The sequence below is a fragment of the Ictidomys tridecemlineatus genome, chromosome 10, assembly GCF_052094955.1.
Source record: "Ictidomys tridecemlineatus isolate mIctTri1 chromosome 10, mIctTri1.hap1, whole genome shotgun sequence".
In the NCBI taxonomy this organism is placed as follows: Eukaryota; Metazoa; Chordata; class Mammalia; order Rodentia; family Sciuridae; genus Ictidomys; species Ictidomys tridecemlineatus.
In genome coordinates, this window is record NC_135486.1 from 26281268 (window position 1) to 26302770 (window position 21503).

Consider the following 21503-nt stretch of genomic DNA (forward strand, 5'->3'; position numbering starts at 1 on the left):
GCATTAGGTAGAATGACCAAATTAGTGTGGCAGCCAGGTGCATACATTGGATATTACTTCTTACCTTAAAGCCTCTGTAAGAAGACTGTACAGAAGTAACTGTTTGGGTTCTTGTTGCAGTTAATGCTCTGTATCTTCTTTGAACAGAAATTACTGTTGCTCTAAAGTGGAGATAACGTCTCCTTGTGAGAAAAGCTTTAAAATGCTTCTGAATAATAATGGCAGCTTCATGCTGTTTCTGAGTTTGTTTCCTTATGTTGATGTCCTGAAAACTTGCTTGAATGCTATTTGTTTCTTCTTTACACATATTGGGTTGAAGAGCTTTTTGTTTCTTTTTATTTGCTCGATATCTGTCTTGTAACACTTTTGTAGCCCACCGGAGCTTTTGGTAGAAACAATATTGCTTACACATTTTGTATGTGCTTTGTATTCTAATAGCAGCTCTGTGTTTTTCCCTTAAAAGCTGTCTTGTTTTCATTCCTTTATATGCAGCTTGAATGACCACTGCAGAATCCCATTGTCTGATAAAATTTTCTCTTTGCAATTTTGCAGCTCTGTATGTTCTATAATGTTGTTGAATTATAATTGAGGCACGTTTCTTAGTCTGAAATGAAACAAATGTTCTGTGCATTCTGAAAGTCGCCTGAATGAGAACAGCAGCCCTCTGCATTTCTTGCATTTGTCTCCTTATCACCCACCCTCTGTATGATGACTGGATCTTAATAACTGCCTTTCGTAACTGAAGGACTTGTAAGTGATGCTTCCTTCCACAAAGTTTTGCACGATATGTTCTCTGAATCCAAATAACAGTTTTCCTGAGAGAAAGGAATTTTCTTCTCATCATCACAGTTCTAAATCTCCTCTGAATAAGGGTGGCAGCTAAATGCATAACTTTTAAAAGTCTCCTAGTTTTCATGCCCCTAAAAGTAGCCTGAAGGCGTACTGCAGAATGCCTCAATTGGTTATACCTCTGAAATTGTTTGTTTCTTGCCTTCACTGCTCGGTATCTTTGCTGTACTATTTTTGTTGCCTTCTTTAACTTATTAAAATACATTTGCTGCCTGTATCTTCTATAGCATGACTGAATAAGTGTTGCTGCAACCTGCATCTTTCTTAGAGTTTGTCTAACTCTTGCTCCTCTAAAACTTGCCTGAAGAGTATTAACAGCCTTTAAAGTTGCCAGGTACTTTTCACGCTGAATTTTACCTTGACAATATGCTCTGTATCTTACTTGAATTGCAACAGCTGCTCTTCTCATTGCATGGTATCTTACTCTTGACTGATACATTTTAAACATGGCTTTAATTAAAGTGGCTGCAATATGCATGTGTTGAATATGTCTTCTTACTCTAATACCTCTATAAACAGCTTGGATTTTAATTGCTGTCTTCTTTAAATTAAGATACTCCTTTTGTTGATGGTTTGTAATTTTGATATCTCGATACCACCTCTGAATTATGATAGCTGAAGCTCTGTAGATTGCATATTTCTTTTGGGCTCTGTAAGCTCTATATTTAGATTGTATAGTGATTGCTGCTTTGCTGAATTTCTTTATTCTTTTTCTCACTTTCATACCACGGTAAGCTGACTGTAAAACTAGCACAGCCATTTTTGTTTTCAAATACAAACGATGTTGTTCTCTCCCAATTCTGTAAGCTCTATAATACATTTGAATCAAAAGAGCAGCTTTTCTCATGAGTCTCCACCTCTTTTGTTGCACATGCATTCTATAGTATGACTGTATGATGGCCGCACATTTGTGCTTCCTTTGAATTTGTCTTCTCTGGGTTCTTCCTTTCCATGCAGACTGAAGCACCAGTACTGCATGACGGAGTTCAACATACTCCATACGTTGTTTCTTTCCTATAGTCCATGCTCTTAGATGTTGCTGGATGATTAACGCTGCTGATTTTAACAATCTGAATTGCTTCTGGGCCTTGTTCATTCTAAAAGTAGACTGAATCTTGATTGCAGCTTGATGTTCCCTTCTGATCTGCTGCCGGACTTTCCAGCCTCGATAAGCAGACTGAAGAGAAATCACAGCTGCTCTTTTCTTTAAAAAATGTGTTCTTATATCATAAGCAGATTTGTGTGCCCTGTACCATCTCTGAATTTTCATTACCGACCAAAGAACAGATTGATATTTTATTCTTTTACTGTAGCCTCTAAAAGCAGTTTGAATTTTAAGAGCCGCTAGAGATTGTTGTTTCAATAGTCGGCGAACTTTGTAACCTCTGTAGACTGCTTGCAAACAAGTAGCTGCTCTTTTGACTTGCAAGAAGTTCTTCCTCTGATTGACTTGTACTTTGTATGCACGATAGTAATTCTGAATGACAACAACTGCTTTATAAGTTTTCAGGTAGTGCTGCCGTATCCTTCTCATTCTGAAATAAGATTGCAGCGAAACGGCAGCTTTTCTTTGCAATCTTATCTGCTTTCTGACCAGGTATCCTCTAACAAAAGCTTGCAATTTGATACAAGATTCACGTATCTGCACATATTCTTCTCTCTTTCGTGCAGCCATTTTTTGTGTACGGTACCATTGCTGGATTAATAGTACAGCTTCTCTTAGAAGTAAATATTGTTTACGTGCTTGTTTCATCTTGACAACTGACTGCAACTTTATTGTAGCATTTTTTAGACTCACAAATTTCTTTCTGGAAATATAAGCACGATAATATGACTGAATCTTTATAATAGATGTTAAGATATGAATAAATGTTTTCCTGGCTTGCATCCCTCTATATGCAGACTGTAGAACAATGACAGCAGAACGTGTTCTCTCATAAGTTGCTAGAACTTTCCTGGCTGAAATGTAAGCTCGGAAATGAGTCTGAATTATAATGGCTGCTTTCTTCATCCTCTTATATTTCCGTAATTGCTGATGTTTTCTTATGTGTGCCTGCAATCTGATAACAATCTTCTTAAGGTTTAAAAATCTAAATTTGTCCTGTCGCATTCTCCAATATGATTGCAAAACATAAGCAGCTCTAATTTGTCTGTATAAATTCCGAGCCTTCATTCTCCTGAAAGCTGCCTGTAGTTGAATGGCTGCAGCTCGTTTCTGTAAGTAGTTGGTGCGCTCAATCTTTCCTTTAAGATATGCTTTGTAGTACTTCTGGATAGTCAGTACAGACTCTTTCTTTCTTTTATATAACTTTTGGGCTTGAAAGCACCGAAATCTTCTCTGAATAATAACAATACAAGATCTAATATAAATATATTTCTGTAATTCTCTGTGCCTTCTATACCATGATTGTATGACAATAGCACACTTTTCTTTAGCTTTTCTCCTAGAATGCCATTCTCTAAAAGCTCTTTGCAATATTACTGCAGCTTTTATTTGTAATTGCATTTTACGTTGCTTCCATCTTCTGAACATAGATTGGATTATAAGGCATGATGATTTTAACCTTTTATATCTTTGTTGATCTTGTTTTCTTCTTAAACTAGCACGCCAATGCCTTTGAATTATAATTGTGGCCCAAAGATATCGTTTATAAGATTTAACAGCAATTATCATTCTTATTCTAGACTGCAGGATGACTGAATAATATTTCAATTTCAGAAATCTTTTTCTAGTGGAATATCTTCTCCAATACCCCTAGGAAAGGTAATAAAGGACAAAATGTAAAATAGACATAGCTTTCTATTCTTAATACTTTTGAAAATATTAAGTTTTCTAATACCATGCTTAAAAATGAACACATTAATTAGAAAGCCAATATTTCATTGCTAACATCTTATTTATAGTTTAGTCTTTACATTGATATAGCTGGAGTCAATTCAGAAATCCATTTCAATTCTGATTGTATTTACACTGCATTTGTATTACAGAGTCATAAGTAGCAATTTTGTTATATTAGAAGGAAAAGAAAAATATTATAATATTTTTGGTATCTATTGGTTATATATAATTTCTGAAGACTTTATTTCCAGATCTTAAATATTTCCTTTATTTTATGGTTGTTAAACTATCTTATTATGCTTGAAAATTCTGTACATAATGCATCCTGTACTATAACACTACAGGACTGAAATATAAACATAGTGAGCCCTCTGTTTCCATGAATTCAAACAGGTGAGGGTGGAACATTTTCCAAAAGAAAAAAGAAAAGAAAGATGTGACTGTATTGAACATGTACCAACTTGATTTCTTGCCATCATTCTCTAAACAATAAAGTCTAAAAACTATTTATACACTATTGGCATTGCATTGAATATTAGAAATACTATAAGAGAATTCAAAGCATATTGAAGGATGAGGATGTGCATGGTTATACACAAATACCATGCCATTTTGTAAACATACAGATTTGGATATCTGCTGGGGTCCTAGAACCAATCCCTCATGGATACCAAGGGACAACTGTACAGGATTTTGAGAAACAAATGAGCTAGATCACTTTCAGGGTTATTGTTGTCATTAAAAATAAAATTACTTTCTTTTACCAAATATGGGGATTATAGATATATAATATATGGAATGAATATATATATATTATATATATATATAATTTTGGAAACACTCTAAAGTAAGCAAACTTTTGTCTCTTGAAAAGCCACAATTATAATGTAGCTTCTTAGTCAATGAAACAATATGTTGGCTCAACAAACAGGATTGCAGACTTTCCAGCCAATTCCAGTTGCTGATATCTACATGATCCCAGGCTACTGGTAATCAAGTTCTAGATAATTCTTATAGAAACCTGTCCAAAACAATCTATAAATTGCTGATTAGGAGAGGGGCATGTTGTTTCTTCCTATATATATATATATTTTTTTCCCTTTCATGCAAGTAGAGCAGTATAGGGACTGGGTACCAAAGAATCTACAGAAAAAAAAAAAAAAGGAAAAAAAAGAAAAAAATCTCAGAATAATAAGTAAACAATAAATGTATAAGCTTAGTACTATTTACATTTGTAGCAAAACAGTGAAATGCTAAGGTGCATATCTAACAAAATATGTACAAAATCTATATGAGCAAAAATTCAGAACTGATGAAATATCAGAAATTTAGATCTAAATATACCATGGTCATGTATGTTTAGGAAGACTCAAAATTATCAAGATGTCAATTCTTTATTTTGATTCAATCCAATCTCAATCAAAATCTCACCAATTACTTTGGATATCAGCAAACTGATGCTAACATTATACAAAAAAGCAAAGGACCCAGAATAGTCAACACAAGGAACATATTATTATGTTAAATAGATGTTACATATTTTGGCTAAAAAGTAAAATAACATAGACATTCTATTGACTAATTATAAGCACTATTTTCATTATATACTAACTAAATGGGCTTGGGAGAAAAATGTGTGTATTATTTGTTCCCAAAGAGAAGTTTCTAGGACTCATTATTAAGATAAAGCTATACCTTGGTAAGGTACATGGATTCAAAGTAGAGTGATGCTGTATGCCACAATGTCCCATGCAGTGGAAGACTACAAATCTCTAATACAAAATGAAGACAGCAAGATGCATAGAACTAGAGTCTTGTCCCTTTCAGAACAAAGAAGGCATTTCAATTATGTTTCAGTCTTATGCTGAATGTAGCAAAGAGATTCACAGGTAATAAGGAGATGCTAAATATTTTTTTAAATCAAATATAGTCGGCTTTGTGTATCTATGAATTCTACATTATTAAATTCAACCAAGAGATTGATATTCCAGAAAAAAAAGTGCCTGTTCTGAACATGTACAGACTTTTCCTGTCATCATTATTCCTTTAACAATACAGTATAATAACCATTTATAAGGCACTTATATTGTGTTAGGTATTATAAGTAATATAGAAAGTTGAAATATACAGGAAGATGTACATAGATAACATGCAAATCATATACATTGCAGATTTTGGTATCCACAAAGGGGTCCTGGAATCAATCATCTTTGGATATTAAGAGAGAACATTAGAAAAAGAATTCTAATATATAATCATTGAAGACTTTGTCATATTTTTCCTTCTTCCTTTAAAATGTTACTAGAAATGTTTAAGTTAAAAAAATTTGTTCAGGATACTATACCTGAATGACCGTTGCTGCTTTATTCTGTACATTTTCCAGTTTTTCCTTTTTTAACATTAATAATTTTCTTTGTGCTAAGACTCTTCTCCAATATTTCTGAATGACCAGTGTTGCATTAATCTTTCTTTTCACTCGTTGTTTGGTTAGAAAATTTATTACAGCTGACTGAATAATTCTTGCAGCTTTGTCTCTCTCCTTAAAAAACAAAACCAGCAAATGTGAATTAAATACTTAATTATTTAAGACTTTATTCCTTATATGATAATTAATTTTTTTAAGTTAATTAAGTTACTACAGGACTTTGGGCAAGAGCAAATTATTTCAGTTATTATTCTTTCTAAGTCAGACACTGTATAGGAAAACAGGTTATGTTTCGTAGTTGCCAAAATGTTAGTTGTTTTAGATAGCTACTGAAAACTGGCCATAAATATAAATTTACTGTAATTAAAAATTTGAGGAGCAATAATGAATGTAACCTATTTCTGAAATATCTATGATAAATTTTATTAGATGATGACTACTTGTTCTATTATTGATGGTTTTCTAAATATTAAGTATAATATTGATTAGTAGGTAGGAAGATGAAAGGGTTAAAATAATCTGTTCTGTTCAACTGGTCAAGAGACCATTTCTCAGATTATTAAAAATGACATTTTTCTCAGAACCTAAGAATGAAGCTATTTTATGTTAATGAAAAATTTTGTACTGTTGGGATCACAAAAGAAAGCAATAAATAACATCTCTATCCTGTGTCCAGATCTTAAACATTTTGAAAAATAAAATAATGGACACCAAAATACTGCTTTATAAAGGATAAACTGAAAGATGGTCTCAGGACAAACAAAATGGTCTTGTTAATTACTGCAAAATCAGACACTTGATGTCCAGACCCAATCAACACTAGCACTAGGAGAAGCCTCACAGAGCACAACTTGAAAAAATCAAAAGGAGAGTCCTGCTGTAAGAAGAGCTGAGTCAAGCATCCCTAAGTTATTCTTCACAAATTTACAAAGCAGACAACATTATTCCCCATGCCCTAGGGCAGACTAAGTGAAAGGGTGGACAGAGGTGGAAAGGAATCAAATTAAGAAAATAGTAGTGATTAGAATATTCACACCATGTCACCTCAAAACACATACATGCAATTATTAAATTTATCTTTTTTAACTTCATATATTAGTAAATATAAAATTCACATCAAGAACCAATCAACTGGAGGCTGTATAGTAGCTCAGTGATAGAACATTAGCCAAGTATGTCCTGGGTTTGATCAACAGCACCATTAAAAAACAAACAAACAAACAAAAAAACCCAAAACACTAGCATATTTTAAAGTACAATTCATATGTCTTCATTTTCTAGGATTACCTTATAGAGCTTTAGTTCTGTTTTTATTTTATATTTTCTCCATGCTGTCTGTATAAGTCGAGCAGCTCTTATTTCTTTACGAAGATCTAAAAGCCTTGCACAAAGAAATGACAAATAGGTAATAACCACCTAAAAAAACACAAAAGATGAATACAGAAGATCAACAGAGAATATATACTCACTGTTATATTCTGAGACTTATTAAGAGTTTAAGAAACCCTTATTTACCTTTTCATCTGGAATTGTATTTGACATATCTGAATGATGAATCATAGCAGGTATTCCACCAAGGTCTCTAACTGCAGACCTGACCAAATAAAAATTTTTCTTTTCATTTTCCAGAAGTTCTTTGTGGAGTTCTGAAGTATTTTCTATCATGCAAGAAAAGAAAAAAAAAAAAAGAAAGAAAGAAATTAGAATGCTATAGCCCAAAATCAGACATGGCAAAGAACCAGAAAGGTTGATCAACAAAAAAGGACTAACCAGGATCAAATGATTTAAGAGATATGTCCAGAGTACTGTCATCGGATTCAGAGGAAGAATTTAATACCATTGAACCAGTTTGTGTGCATTCCACAGTTTGAGTAGTACGCTGACAAATAGCATCAAAAGGCACATAGCAAGGATGGTAGTGATGGATAAGGTAACATAACACACGGCCATCTGAGAAAGACACTGTAAAATTCTCTACCTGATTGGAAATACCAGAAAAATAATTACTTGTTTTTAAATACTCATATCAGCTTTCATAGAACATTATATCCTTTTAGTAGTTAAAGAGTATCACACTAATTGTTAAGAGAATCTAGTATACCATATGCACAGCCAAATTCTCAAATATTAAATCCTAACCATTTCAAAAGTAGGATTTTATATTATTACTGTCTTGGATTAGATAGTATCAATCAAAACTTCACATCCTTCCCAGAACCTCAGGATGTGACCTTATTTGGAAACAAGGTCATTATAGATATAATTAAGTGACATGGGGTCATACAAGTAGGGTGACTTCTTAATCCATTATGACTGGTGTCCTTTTAAGAAGAAAGAGACACACAGACAGAAACACAAGGAGAACTCCATAAGATGGGAAGAGGCAGAGACTGAAATAATGCACAGATGAGTCAAAAACTACCAAGCACTGCTGGCAACCACCAGTACTTAAGAACATGACACAGTTCCCTAGAGACTTTAGTGAGAGCATATTCCCTTCTCAGGCATGGTATCAGACTTCAAGTCTCTAGAGCTGTGAATAGAATAAAGGTCTAGTTTGCAGTAATTTGTTATAGCTCTCTTAAGTAAATACAGTAATTATAGTCAATTCTCATTATCCGTGAACACTGAATAGGGAATACTGACCACTTCTCAGGGGGGAAAGACACAGTGCTGTGAGTCTCTGGTCCCAACATTTTCATCAGTCTGTAGATGGCATTGTTCTATGTATGTTTCTGATTCAGTCAGAAACAAAGCATGGCCAACAGCACTATATACTCAATGCCTAAACAAAGTTTACTTAATGTACATACTTTGTTTGGAACATCACAGTTTTCTCTTATGAATTCTGCATATGCTTCTACTACACTTGATAGCCATTTTAAACAAGAATATAATAACAAAATGGACATCATATACCAGTTCTGTATAAATGCTTAATTAAGGGCATTTTTCCCCCTTAGTGATATATAAAACTTACATCATGCATTTTCCAATTGGTGACAACTTAGATTAGTTAAAATCTAGCATACAACAATATAATCATTCATGTGAGGAAAAGTCTGCTTAAATCTAAAAATTACATTACTTAAGAAATGTAAGAAAATATTTTATGCATTAAGCTTAATTGACATCAACCCAAATTATTTAAAGATAGTGAATTAAAACAAAAACAACCACAAAAAAAACTTTACCTTCTTATTATAGAAGGCACAAACTGCATTTACCCAGTCCATCAATAATTTCACATTTTCACTATACTGTTCAAAGAAACCACTATTTCTTTTGTCTTTTTTCTTATTAATAATAGCATCAGAGCGGCACGACACTGCAGACAATGATTTCTTTATACTGTGTGTGTATTTTAGAAAGTGAATTTCTTCCTTTAATTGCTCTAAATTAAGGGAAATATCCACCTGAAACATATAAAAAGGATAAATTCCTTAATTTTTCATATATTAGTTTATATTTTTAATGTTTTATTAGTGCTTTATATTGTACATAATAGTGGGATTCATTGTTTCATATTCATACATACCCATAACATGATTTGTCAATGCCATTTCCTAGTACCCTTCTCCCCTTTTCCTCCTCTCCTGCCTTCTCCTTTCTTGCTTCACTTTCCTCTACTATACTGGTCTTTTATTTTCATGAGATTCCCCACCCTATCCCCCCCTTTTTTTCCTTTGTTCTCTCTAGGTCCACATCATGTTATTTTTGACCTACAGAATTAAAGTATCTATTCTGTATTTTGATCAACTGCAGGTTAAAAAAAATTAAACCTAATCAGAAATTTTAAAATCCAAAAATAAAATTCCCAAAGTACAGAAAAATCTACATTTTCTTTAAGGACCTCATACATGCTAGGCAAGGCAAGCACTCTTCTACTAAGCTACATCGCCACCCTATAATCTACACTGATAAAATATCTAGTGGTTAAGAAAATGAGATTTGGGGCCACACAAGCTTAGATTCTCAGCACAGTTCCACATATCAATGATATAAACTTGAGCTTCACTTTCCTCACCTGTGAAGGAGACTTAACATGACCTAATGCATGTGTGAGAAATATTAAAATAGAATACATACAAAAATTATCACAGGCCTGAGACAAAATAAATTCTAATAAGTGGCAGTTATTATTGTGTTTATTTGATTCAAATTCCTTTTATAAACTAGTAATCAAAATTGAAAAATAAAAAAAACACAAAATGTGCCAAATGTATAATACCTGAAAAGCAAATACAATTTTCCAAAGCAATGCAAGAGTCTTTTCTCTGTGCCTATCCACAATATCCTTAGATAGGATTGAATTTCCTGCCAATAAAAATGCAGTCCATTAGCATGATTCATGTATATATATCTACCAATATTCAATGAGAATAAGTATTTCTCTGTTCAGTTTTTACCATGTTCATCACTTAATTGAATTCCTCGTGATTTAAGAATTTGAAGAACAATGTCAACATTGTGCATTTTTTGAAGACGACTTATTGCAGGAATCCTGAGTTTCTTTGAAAGATTCCAGTTGTGTGTGAGAAGTTCCATAGTTCGCCTAGTAGTAAAGAAATTTTCAGATGAATTTGCTATGTAACAATATATATAAAAATAAATATTCATTTAAAAATAGTTATTACCCTCATAAATCCCAAGAGTTTAAAGAGAGTAAGGTCAAAAAGACTCCAAATAACTATCTCAAAATTGTATTGCTCCATAGTTAATGAGTAGTTGTTTTTCATTTTTAATTTTTAAATATGGAAATCCATGAATAAAATGATAAGAAAACTGAAACATACACAAAAATATACATACATATCAACAAAATAATAAACTTCTACAGAGAAAGAAAAAAAGGAAGGAGAGGAAGGATAAGAAGAAGGAGGCATGTATTAAGGTGTGCTATAATCTATTAATCAAGTTAAGTGTTTTTTTGTTTTTTTATTTTAGTCATCATGGTAAATCCCATAGTCAGGTATTAGTGGCCCTTTTTTTTTTTTAACAGAGAAAGTAACAAAGGCCCAGAGGAAGTTAATTTAATTGATCTAATTCATCATCATATACTGCTATGACAGAAATAAGACAGCAATTAAAATCTTGTTTCATCAGTTTCCATAACTACAGTTGGTCGAATTCTCTTTCTCTCTCTCTCTGTATAATAGTAATGCATACAATAAACATATTTGAATGTCTACCTAAAAAAGACATGTACTCCAGAGCTTGAATTCAAATTCCTAATATCATCTAGGTTACCAATATTTTATCCACTACACAATAGTCAATATTTCCACAGAAAAAGCAAGCCTCATCTGATGTTGTATATAACTAAAAGGTGGCAAAATTATTTACAGAATCATAGTTTCTAAAGGCTAGAAAATGACTTAAGATCATCCTAGACCAATCAATGTAGGAAACATTTCTGCAACAATAGACCAATCCATTACCAGTTTAATTGGCTGGTTTGAAATTCAAATACACATAAAAAAACATACATAATGGTGCTGAGGCTGTAGCTCAGTAGTAGAGCACTTGCCTAGCATGTGTGAAGCACTGGGTTTGATTCTCAGCACCACATAGAAGTAAATAAATTAAATAAAGATATTGTGCCCATCTATAACTAAATCTCTCTCTCTCTCTCTCTCTTTTTAACCCCCAAAGTGTTTCCTTGATAAGGGTATAACATATTGGAGAGTTCCCTAGAAATAAGACTATTGTCTCCAATCCAGAAATTCTAAAGAGACTAACTGAAGTACATGGTCAAAGTCAGGCCTTCCAAAGCTGAAATAAGCAATCCATTACTAAAATCATAGCCAATTGTGAGGGATTCCAGTTTATTATTTGATAAATATTCTGTAATTTAAAGTCAGGCATCAAAGAGTCTATATCTCCATTTTACTCTAAAACTTGGGCAAGTCATTCTATCACTTCATCTGATTTTAATCAAACATTAAAACAAAGTAAATGCTACTAAAGCTAGTCTGAAATGATAATGGAACTCATTGATATAAAATGTATTTAAGTGTTTCATGTTTTAATTAGTTTCACGCTCTTTCCCAGTCCTTTTCTGAGACATCAGTAGCTCCTAACCATGTACTGCAGAGCATGTACTCAAGTCACATGCCAACAGAAAAAAAAAGTGTGGTAGGAGAAAAGTTTCTGGGCATAAAACTGATATCATTTTTTTGAAAGAGAAATCTCAATTTTTTTCAACCCTAAATTTATTCCATTACAAGAAAGAACAAAAAAATATATATTTATGAGTACAGAGTACAATGTTTTCCAAAAAATTTTAGTATATTCCATTAGCAAAATGATTCTATTTCTTATACTTACACAAGACGCACTCCACACTGCAAATCTACAGCAAGATTTGTAACAGAAAAATCAAATTCATCAAATGGTGTCTGAACATGGCTAACAGGCAATCCCAAAAAGCCAAGGTGACGGGAGAGATCACCTTCACCACTTAGGAAATCTCGTGAAAAAGCCAGAAGGATTTCTTTACTAGCCTACAAAGAAACAGGTTGCAGATATAATATTTCAATAGTATAACTTTTTATATAATAAAAGCAAATCCTTTTGGTCATTCTGTACATATAGACATAAAATTAATTATAGTATAAAAAGATTTTCAGTTTCATATCAAATGTTAATACTGCAAATATCATACATTTTCAATTCATGTTCTCTTTAAAATTTGCTCATAATTAATAACATACTACAAAACCTAGCATTAATTTGATAATATACTACATCAAAATTAGGTAAGAAATTTCCCTCAAAATTAATTTCTTAGAAACATAGTTTAGTTCATTTTCATGTCAAAATTAAGAGTAATAATGATATACTGGTGAAAGGTTAACCAACAAAAAATCAGGCAAGGTAGAATTACTGATGGGATTCACTAAATAAACATTCATTCATATTATATTCTAACATATTAGTCTCTAGAAAGTTAATGTTCTTTCTGGGCTGGGGATGTGGCTCAGTGGTAGAGTACTTGCCCCATGTGTGTGAGGCAATGAGTTTGATGCTCAGCACCACATATAAATAAATGAATAAAATAAAGGTTCATCAACAGCTAAAAAAAAAATTAAAAAAAAAACCCAAAGTTAATGTTCTTTCTAAACAGAAAATATGCCATAAGATCAAGAAAAGTCTTAAATGGGAAATTTGAAATATATAACATAAAATGAAAACTATACCTTGAATTCGGCATCTTTACAGAAGAGACAAGGATCATGATCAATAAGTCTGGAAAGCTTAGCATGATCAAGGAAACAGACCAACAACAATAACTTTTTCAATGTGAACTTGGACAAAGCTTCTTCATGACCTTAGAAAAAATATTTAAAAAAAAATAATAACAAATTCATCCATGAAAGGCAAGTTTCACTTAAAACATGAAAAAAGTAGTAGCAAACAAATAGAAAAATCACACTATGTGCCTTTCTTAGTTTACATATATGAATTCAATAAACCTATACAACAACTCTACATAAGAGGTACCATTTAATATTTTCAATTCATGGATAAGGAAAATGGGCACATGAGGAGATTTAGCTGGATTCATTCAACTGACATTTAAGGAGCACCTACTATTTGCAAGCTTTGTCCTAGGCACTATATATACAGTAGCAAAGCATGACAAATATAATCTGAATAGGATTTATAACCTACTGGAGGGAGAAGATGGATAGAGACAACAAATAGTAGTAATAATTATACATAGTGAAGAGGAATAATAGGAATAAGGGAAAGGAAGGCAGTGGAAACAGACCTATTTAGACTGGTTTCTTTAAGAAAGTAAAACATAAATAGAAACAGGAAGAATAACTAGAAGCCATTTGTGCATAGTGTGGAGAAAATGCAAAGGAAGCAGCAATGTTTACCATCTCTGTATAAATGAGGAACAGTAGGGTGTCTATATTCAGCTGCTATATCAGGATTCCAAAGCAAGCGATTCAGAATAAACATAGCCAACCCTGTGACATCACTATTGTCTTCCAAAGATATGAGTTCACCATAAATTGTCTAAAAACAAAAAATTAAAACCTAAAGTCAGAATCATACTACCTCAAAAAAGGAATGAAACGCTATTGGAGAAGAGTAGACAACAATCTTCTAAAGAACTGGTAATAGTCTATATCCTAAACAGTAAGGAAATGGCATAGTCATTCAGTAAATAACCCTTTAAAACTGTACATATATATTTTATGCATTTTTAAATGTTTACTTCACAACAAAAAAAGACAAAACTTAGAACTTAGATAAATTTTTAATCATCTGACAAGGAGCATTTACATTTATGTTTAAAATTTACTTGGAGGCTAAGGCAGGAGGAACACAAATTTGAGGCCAGCCTCAGCAACTTAGCAAGACCCAGTCTAAATAAAAAATAAAAAGTAATGGAGTAGAGTACTGCTGGATTCAATCTCCAGTACCAAAAATTTTAAAAAATATAGGAACATTGTTCAAATTTAATTATAACCATGCCTCTACAGATATCATGAAAGTATAACAGAACCCTAATTATTCAAAATGTTATAATAGTTAACAAGCACTATGTAATAACTCAAATCTGGATGATGTTTTTTAAGTAGTAGTCCATCAAACAATTGGAAAGTTGTGATTTGGCTCAGACAGTTGTAGGTACAAGGCTTGACCAATTACTGGCATTTTACAAGTCACTTAATATCATAGCTTTCACTTTGTTAGAGAAGTAAAAATAATAATACACATCTCATTGAATTTTAAAGAGACTTAAATTAGAAAATATGTTTTAAACAGCTTAGTCTTTTCATTTATAAATGTTCAAAAAATTAGTTTACTATACTATAGGTTCATTACAGCCAAAATCACATTATGTATATTTAAAAGACTACAGAAGTAGCTGGGCATGGTGGTGACACAACTGTAATCCCAAGTGGATTAGAAGGCTGAGGCAGTTTGAGGCCAGCCTTAGCAATTAAGCAAGGCCCTAAACAAGTTAGCAAGACCTTGTTTCAAAATAAAAAATAAAAAAGGCTGTAGGTGTGGCTGAATGGTAAAGTGTTCAATCTCCAATACAAAAAAAAAAAAAAACCAGAAAGAAAGAAGAAAAAGACTATAGAAATAAATTACTCTGTAACAATATGTCAATAATAAATAATGACATGGTCTACTTATCTAATCAGTATTTCCTAGTTGACTTTATATTTTATATTGAAGATGAGTCAAGCTAAACAAATAATTTTATAACTTCTATGAATAAAACCACATTTTATTAAAGAATATTCTAAGTATACAATTGAAAAATAAACTGTTTAAAACTAAAACATATGCTCACCTCTAGGCCAATTCGAAGCCACAAAGGATTATAGGATAATAGCCAGTTCAAGACTTTCTGACGTTCTCCTGAAATATAGATCAAAAGAAAGACAAGTTCAGATCACTAATTAAATAAAGAGGATAAAATTCCATAGAAAAGATATCAGTGGAAAAAAAAGAATAATCACTTATATGAAGCAAATTGTCTATATAAAAAATACTTCTATTCTTAACTATACATGATTATATTTATGTATGTGAGATTTGGGGCAGAAAAGCTAAAGCAAGTAAATTTAGCTTTGAAACAAAAAATCTATCTATCTATCTATACACACACATACACATACACACACACACATGAAATGAAATCAGTGTCTGGAAGAGATAATTTTATTTTTATATTTATTGTAGCATTATTTACTGTAGCCAAGATGTGGAAACAATCTAAGTATCCACCAATGAAAGAAAGAATAAAGAAAATGTGTTGTGTCTATACACATAATGAAATACTATTCAGCCTCTAAGATGAAGGAAATACTGTCTTTTTTCACAACATGGATAAGCCTGTAGGACATTATGTTAAGTGCAATAAGCCAGGAAAGGAAAAACAATCACTGTATTATCTTGCTTGCACATGTAATCTAAAAACATTGAATTCACAGAAGCAGAGAGAATGGTGGTTGCCAAGGGCTGAGGAGATGCTTATCAAAAGGGTACAAAGTTTCATTTATGCAAGATGAATAAGTTCTAGAGATCTATTGTATAGTATTGTGATTATAGTTATCAAAGCTGAATTACAAACTTGAAATCTGTTAAGAATACATCTTAAATGTCCTCAACCAACTCATCCTCCTCACAAGCGTAACTATGTAAGGTGCTAGATATGTTAATCAGCTACATTGTAGTTATCATCTTACAGTATATATGCATATCAACATCACACTGTACATCTTAAATATATACAATTTTTATCTGTCAATTATACTTCCTTCAATAAAACTGGGGGCAGGGACTAAATGCCAAATTTAAAAAATTAATCAGTAACCTTCTTACCAATATCTTTCCAGAGATGTCTATCTTTTCGAACAATTAACCGCCTATTTTCAATTTCAATTTCAAGCTTTTTAATAGCTTTAACCATTTTTTCAGATGTAAATAAACAGCATGCTGTGCGGCGTAATCTATTCAACCTGCACCGTGCAGTATAAGCTCTGAGAGACATTTCATCTTTTGTAGGCACTCTAGGAACACTTATTTTATGTTGACTCTCTGCTCCCAAAAGAAGAGTAGCAGCATTTACTGGGTAAAAAAAAAAAAAAAAAAGAATAAATGTTTCTGGTTAAAAAATATCATAAATTGTTAAATTCAGCAATAAAATCCAACTTAAGATGATAAAAATGGAATCCATTTCCCACTCCTTCCAAGTTTTCTTCTGATTCTCTAATCTTAAAATGTAGTTGTCATCATTCACTAAGTACCTTGGGCCAATCTATCTCCACAACCTGTTAGCACTACCTGCTACCACCAACATTTTAAACATTAGCTTCTCTAATCCAGAATATTAAATGACCTTTGAACTGGCTTATTTTCCATCATTTTTATAAATTAATAAAAAAAAAGTTAAGCTCCTAAAGAATGTGATTTTTGCTCAGATCCAAGATGGTAGACCAGAAGGAGGCAGCATTCTGTGTCGCTCCATGACCCGGGTCTCAGCCTGTGGGAATACTGCTTTGCTGAGAGTGATAGAGGACCCCCCATAGCTGATCCCGCCGAGCAGGAATCACAGCCTCTTTGCCAGCAAGGCAAAGAGGCCTCAGCTTTAGAAAAGCACTTCCGACTCCTGACTACTTGCTCACGCAGGTCACAAGGTGCCTTAGTGGGACCACTGGCATCAGCACCAGCGCAGAATTCCCAGACGCCGCTCCCACGAAGTACAGCTGCTACCCATGAGCAGGAACTCCAGCCACCACTCCCATGTGGACTCCCATCTACCAATGTGAGGCTCCCTCTTGGGACTCGGCAGCTACTGCCTTAGTCCCCTACTTGTGGTAGCCGGCCTGCACCTGGGGACATCAGAAGCTCTGAAAAAAAGCTGAGAGCTGCAACATTGCATGCTACAGAGCTCATCTGAACCACAACACATCTCCTGGCTACCCCATCCCACCCCACCCAACACCCCATCGCAGAAAGCAGCTGCCTCCATCTTGGGTCATCTTCATCACCATCTTTAGTTTTCTAATTCCTCCCAATAGCCAGCAGCTGCTAACTTGGAACAGTTCAATAAAAAACAGCCCTCTATGACAGCCACCAGAGTGCAACATACAAGAACCTCTGGAGAAAGGCTCCTGATTAGGAAGTAGAAAGGGAGGGGGTAAGGAAGATACACTTTAGAGACTAATTTAGAGGGCAGGAACTGTGAGGTCTACAGGTGAGATAAGGAGATAAGACCCAGCACCCACATGACAGGAGCAGATAGATGCCAAAGAGATCCTTGAGGTGCAGTCTCCCAACTGGAGTGCCAAACCCCACTTCCAGGTGCCCTGCACACAAGACCAACCCTCGCACCCTGGTAACTCCCACCATCATGAGGGCAGAGATACCAACTAAGAACAGACAACCCCACCTACTGGATGAGAAGGGAAGCAGGAAAGATTCTCATCTCCAACCAAAACAATCCTTATTTCTTCCTTTGAGATTTTTTTTCTTTCTTCTCCCTCTTTATTCTCCTGCCCTCACATCCCCAACATATGTGAAAGCAAGTACTTTGCATGAATTAGGATATTGAGGACTGGTAAGACTGAATAGTATATTACAGTTGTGTTGTATATTCTTTTTTTTCTTTCTCTCCAATTTTTATTATTTTAACATTTTTAAATTTTTCTTAATATACATGTGTTTGTTTTATGTATTCTATGTCTTTCCTCTTACTTATCTACCCCAAATTACTATCTCTCTATTCTCCTGCTACTAACATTCTTCTTTAGATTTCTCTTTCACACAGCCTAAGATTAACTCTATATCCTCATCTCATACCTCCTCAACATATCTTCCTACACCTCACCCTGGGTTCTTTGCCCACCATCAGAAACTGTAAACCCTTTTATAAATCTACTGATTATATTATAAATAATACTTGAATTTACCATTTCTGTACACTGTGGCCAAACTGTAAATATCTTTGTTTTTAGGTGGTATTTTGTTTATATTTGTTAACATTGTCCTTTCCCTCAGGAGAGGTATTGGAACCCTACAGGGGCACTATAAGCCTATGGGATAAAAATGGTAACGCCTTGGATCCACAGAGCTAAAAAGGAAGACACAAAAGCAACATAAAAAGACAAGGGAAGAAGGTTCCACAAACAAATGAAGATACTACATTATTAGAATCCATGGCCAGCACAGCAAATGAAATGACAGAGAGGGAGTTCAGGATGTATATAGTTAAAATGTTTTGTGAATTAAAGAATGATATAAGAGAGCAAATACAGGCAGCAAAAAAATATCATCTTGACAAAGAGCTACATAAGCAAATACAGGAAGCAAAAGATTACTTCAATAGGGAGATAGAAGTTCTAAAGAAAAACCAAACAAAAATCCTTGAAATGAGAGGTTAAGGATGTGGCTCAAGAGGCAGCGCACTCACCTGGCATACGCGGGGTGCTGGGTTTGATCCTCAGCACCACATAAAAATAAAATAAAGATGTTGTGTCCACCGAAAACTAAAAAATAAATATTAAAAATTCATTCTTTCTCTCTCTCTCTCAAAAATAAATCCTTGAAATGAAAGAAACAAATTAAAAGTTCAATTGAAAGCATCACCAACAGATTAGACCACTTGGAAGACAGGACCTCGAAAAATGAAGAAAAAATATATAATCTTGAAAAGAATGTAGATCACACAGTTGAAAATGGTAATAAACCATGAGCAGAACATTCAAGAAACATGGGATAGCATAAAAAGACCAAATTTAAGACTTATTGGGATAGAGGAAGGCACAGTTCCAAAACAAAGGAATGAACAATCTATTCAATGTAATAATGCAGAAAAACTTTCAAACATAAAGAACGAATTGGAAAACCAAATTCAAGAGGTTTACAGGACACCAAATGTACAAAATCACAACAGATTCACACCAAGGTACATTATAATAACAATGCCTAACATACAGAATAAGGAGAAAAAATTAAAAGCCACGAGAGAAAGGAATCAGATTGCATATAGGGAGAAACAATTAGGTTATGTGCAGATTTTTCAACCCAGACCCTGAAAGCTAGAAGATCCTATAACAACATATATCAAGCTTTGAAAAAAAAAAAAAAAAATGGATGCCAACTAAGAATTTTGTATCCAGCAAAACTAAGCTTTAGATTTGATGATGAAATAAAAATCTTCCATGATAAACAAAAGAATTTACAGCTAGAAAACCTCTACTACAGAACATCCTTGGCAAACTATTTTATGAAGAGAAAATGAAAAACAACAATAAAAATCAGCAAAGGTAGGTATTACACTAAAGGAAAAGCTAATCAAAGGAAAACCAAGTCAAGTTAAATAACAAAAATAAACAAAAGTGGCTGAGAATACAAACCATATCTCAATAATAACCCTGATGTTAATGGCCTAAATTCACTAATCAAAAGACATAGGCTAGCTAATTGGATCAAAAAAAAAAAAAAGACTGAACAATACAATATTCTGTTTCCAAGAGACTCATTTCATAGCAAAAGACATACACAGACTGAAGATGAAAGGTTGGGAAAAATCATACCACTCACATGGACTGCAGAAGCAAGCAGGGGTTTCCATCCTCATATCAAATAAAGTAGACTTTAGCTAAAGTTAATCAAAAGGGACAAAGAAGAACATTTCACACTGCTCAAGGGAACCATATACCAACCAGACATAACAATTTGAGATATATATGCCCCAAATAATGGAGCATTTATGTTCATCAAACAAACTCTTCTCAAGTTCAAGAGTCAAACTGACCACAACATAATAATTTTGGTGACTTTAACACACCTCTTACACCACTGGATAGGTCTTCCAAACAAAAGCTGAACAAAGAAAATATAAGACTCAATAATATACTCAATAACTTAGACTTAATTGACATATATAGAATATTTCCTCCTTCAATGAGAGAATATACTTTCTTCTCTAAACACACATGGATCCTTCTCTAAAACAGACCATATATTATGCCACAAAGTAACTCTTAACAAATACAAAAAAGTAGAGATACTACCCTGTATTCTATCAGATCATACTGGAATGAAATTAGAAATCAATGATAAAATAAGAAATACAAACTATTCCAATAACTGGAGACTAAATAATATGCTACTAAATGAACAATGGGTTGCAAAAGACATCAAGGAGGATATTAAAAAATTCTTAGAGGTAAATGAGAACACAGATACAACATATCAAAATCTCTGGAACACTATGAAAGCAGTTCTAAGAAAAGTTCATTGCATGGAGTTCATTCCTTAAAAGAAGAAAAAGTCAACAAATAAATGACTTAACATTACATCTCAAAGCCATAGAAAAAGAACAACAAATCAACACCAAAAGCAGTAGAAGACATATTTAAGGAAATATTTAAAATCACAGCCAAAATCAATGAAATTGAAACAAAAGAAACAATTGAAAATATTAACAGAACAAAAACTTGGTTCTTCAAAAAAATAAATAAAATTAACAAACCCTTAGCCATGCTGACAAAGAGAAGGAGAGAGAAAATTCAAATTACCAATGAACGTGATGAAAAAGGAAATATCACAACAGACACTACAGAAATACAGAAGATAATTAGATATTATTTTAAAAACTTGTACTCCAATATAATAGAGAATATTAAAGGCATTGACAAATTTCTAGAGGCATATGAGTCGCCCAAGTTGAATATCAGGATGATATACACAATTTAAACAGATTAATAGAAGACACCATCAGAAGCCTACCAACCAAAAAAAGCCCAGGACCAGATGAATACACAACTAAAGAACTAATACCAATACTCTATAAATTATTCTGTGAAATAGAAAAAGAGGGAGCGCTTCCAAATTCATTCTGTGAGG

The 21503-nt window shown here is 33.2% G+C and overlaps 1 protein-coding gene across 2 annotated transcripts in view; it reads right to left on the reverse strand.

Annotated features, from left to right (window-relative positions):
- Aspm (assembly factor for spindle microtubules) overlaps positions 1–21503 on the reverse strand; it is a 58394-nt gene that overhangs the window by 14732 nt on the left and 22159 nt on the right. For both annotated transcript variants that reach the window (XM_078022525.1, XM_078022524.1), the window contains exons 7-19: positions 16473–16718; positions 15439–15506; positions 14003–14144; positions 13316–13446; positions 12444–12619; positions 10523–10668; positions 10345–10430; positions 9308–9529; positions 7884–8091; positions 7629–7771; positions 7401–7529; positions 6033–6227; positions 65–3604 (exon numbers count right to left, since the gene is read on the reverse strand). In XM_078022525.1, the coding sequence (XP_077878651.1) occupies positions 65–3604; positions 6033–6227; positions 7401–7529; positions 7629–7771; positions 7884–8091; positions 9308–9529; positions 10345–10430; positions 10523–10668; positions 12444–12619; positions 13316–13446; positions 14003–14144; positions 15439–15506; positions 16473–16718 (5432 nt within the window). The remainder of the gene's footprint in view (positions 1–64; positions 3605–6032; positions 6228–7400; positions 7530–7628; positions 7772–7883; positions 8092–9307; positions 9530–10344; positions 10431–10522; positions 10669–12443; positions 12620–13315; positions 13447–14002; positions 14145–15438; positions 15507–16472; positions 16719–21503) is intronic.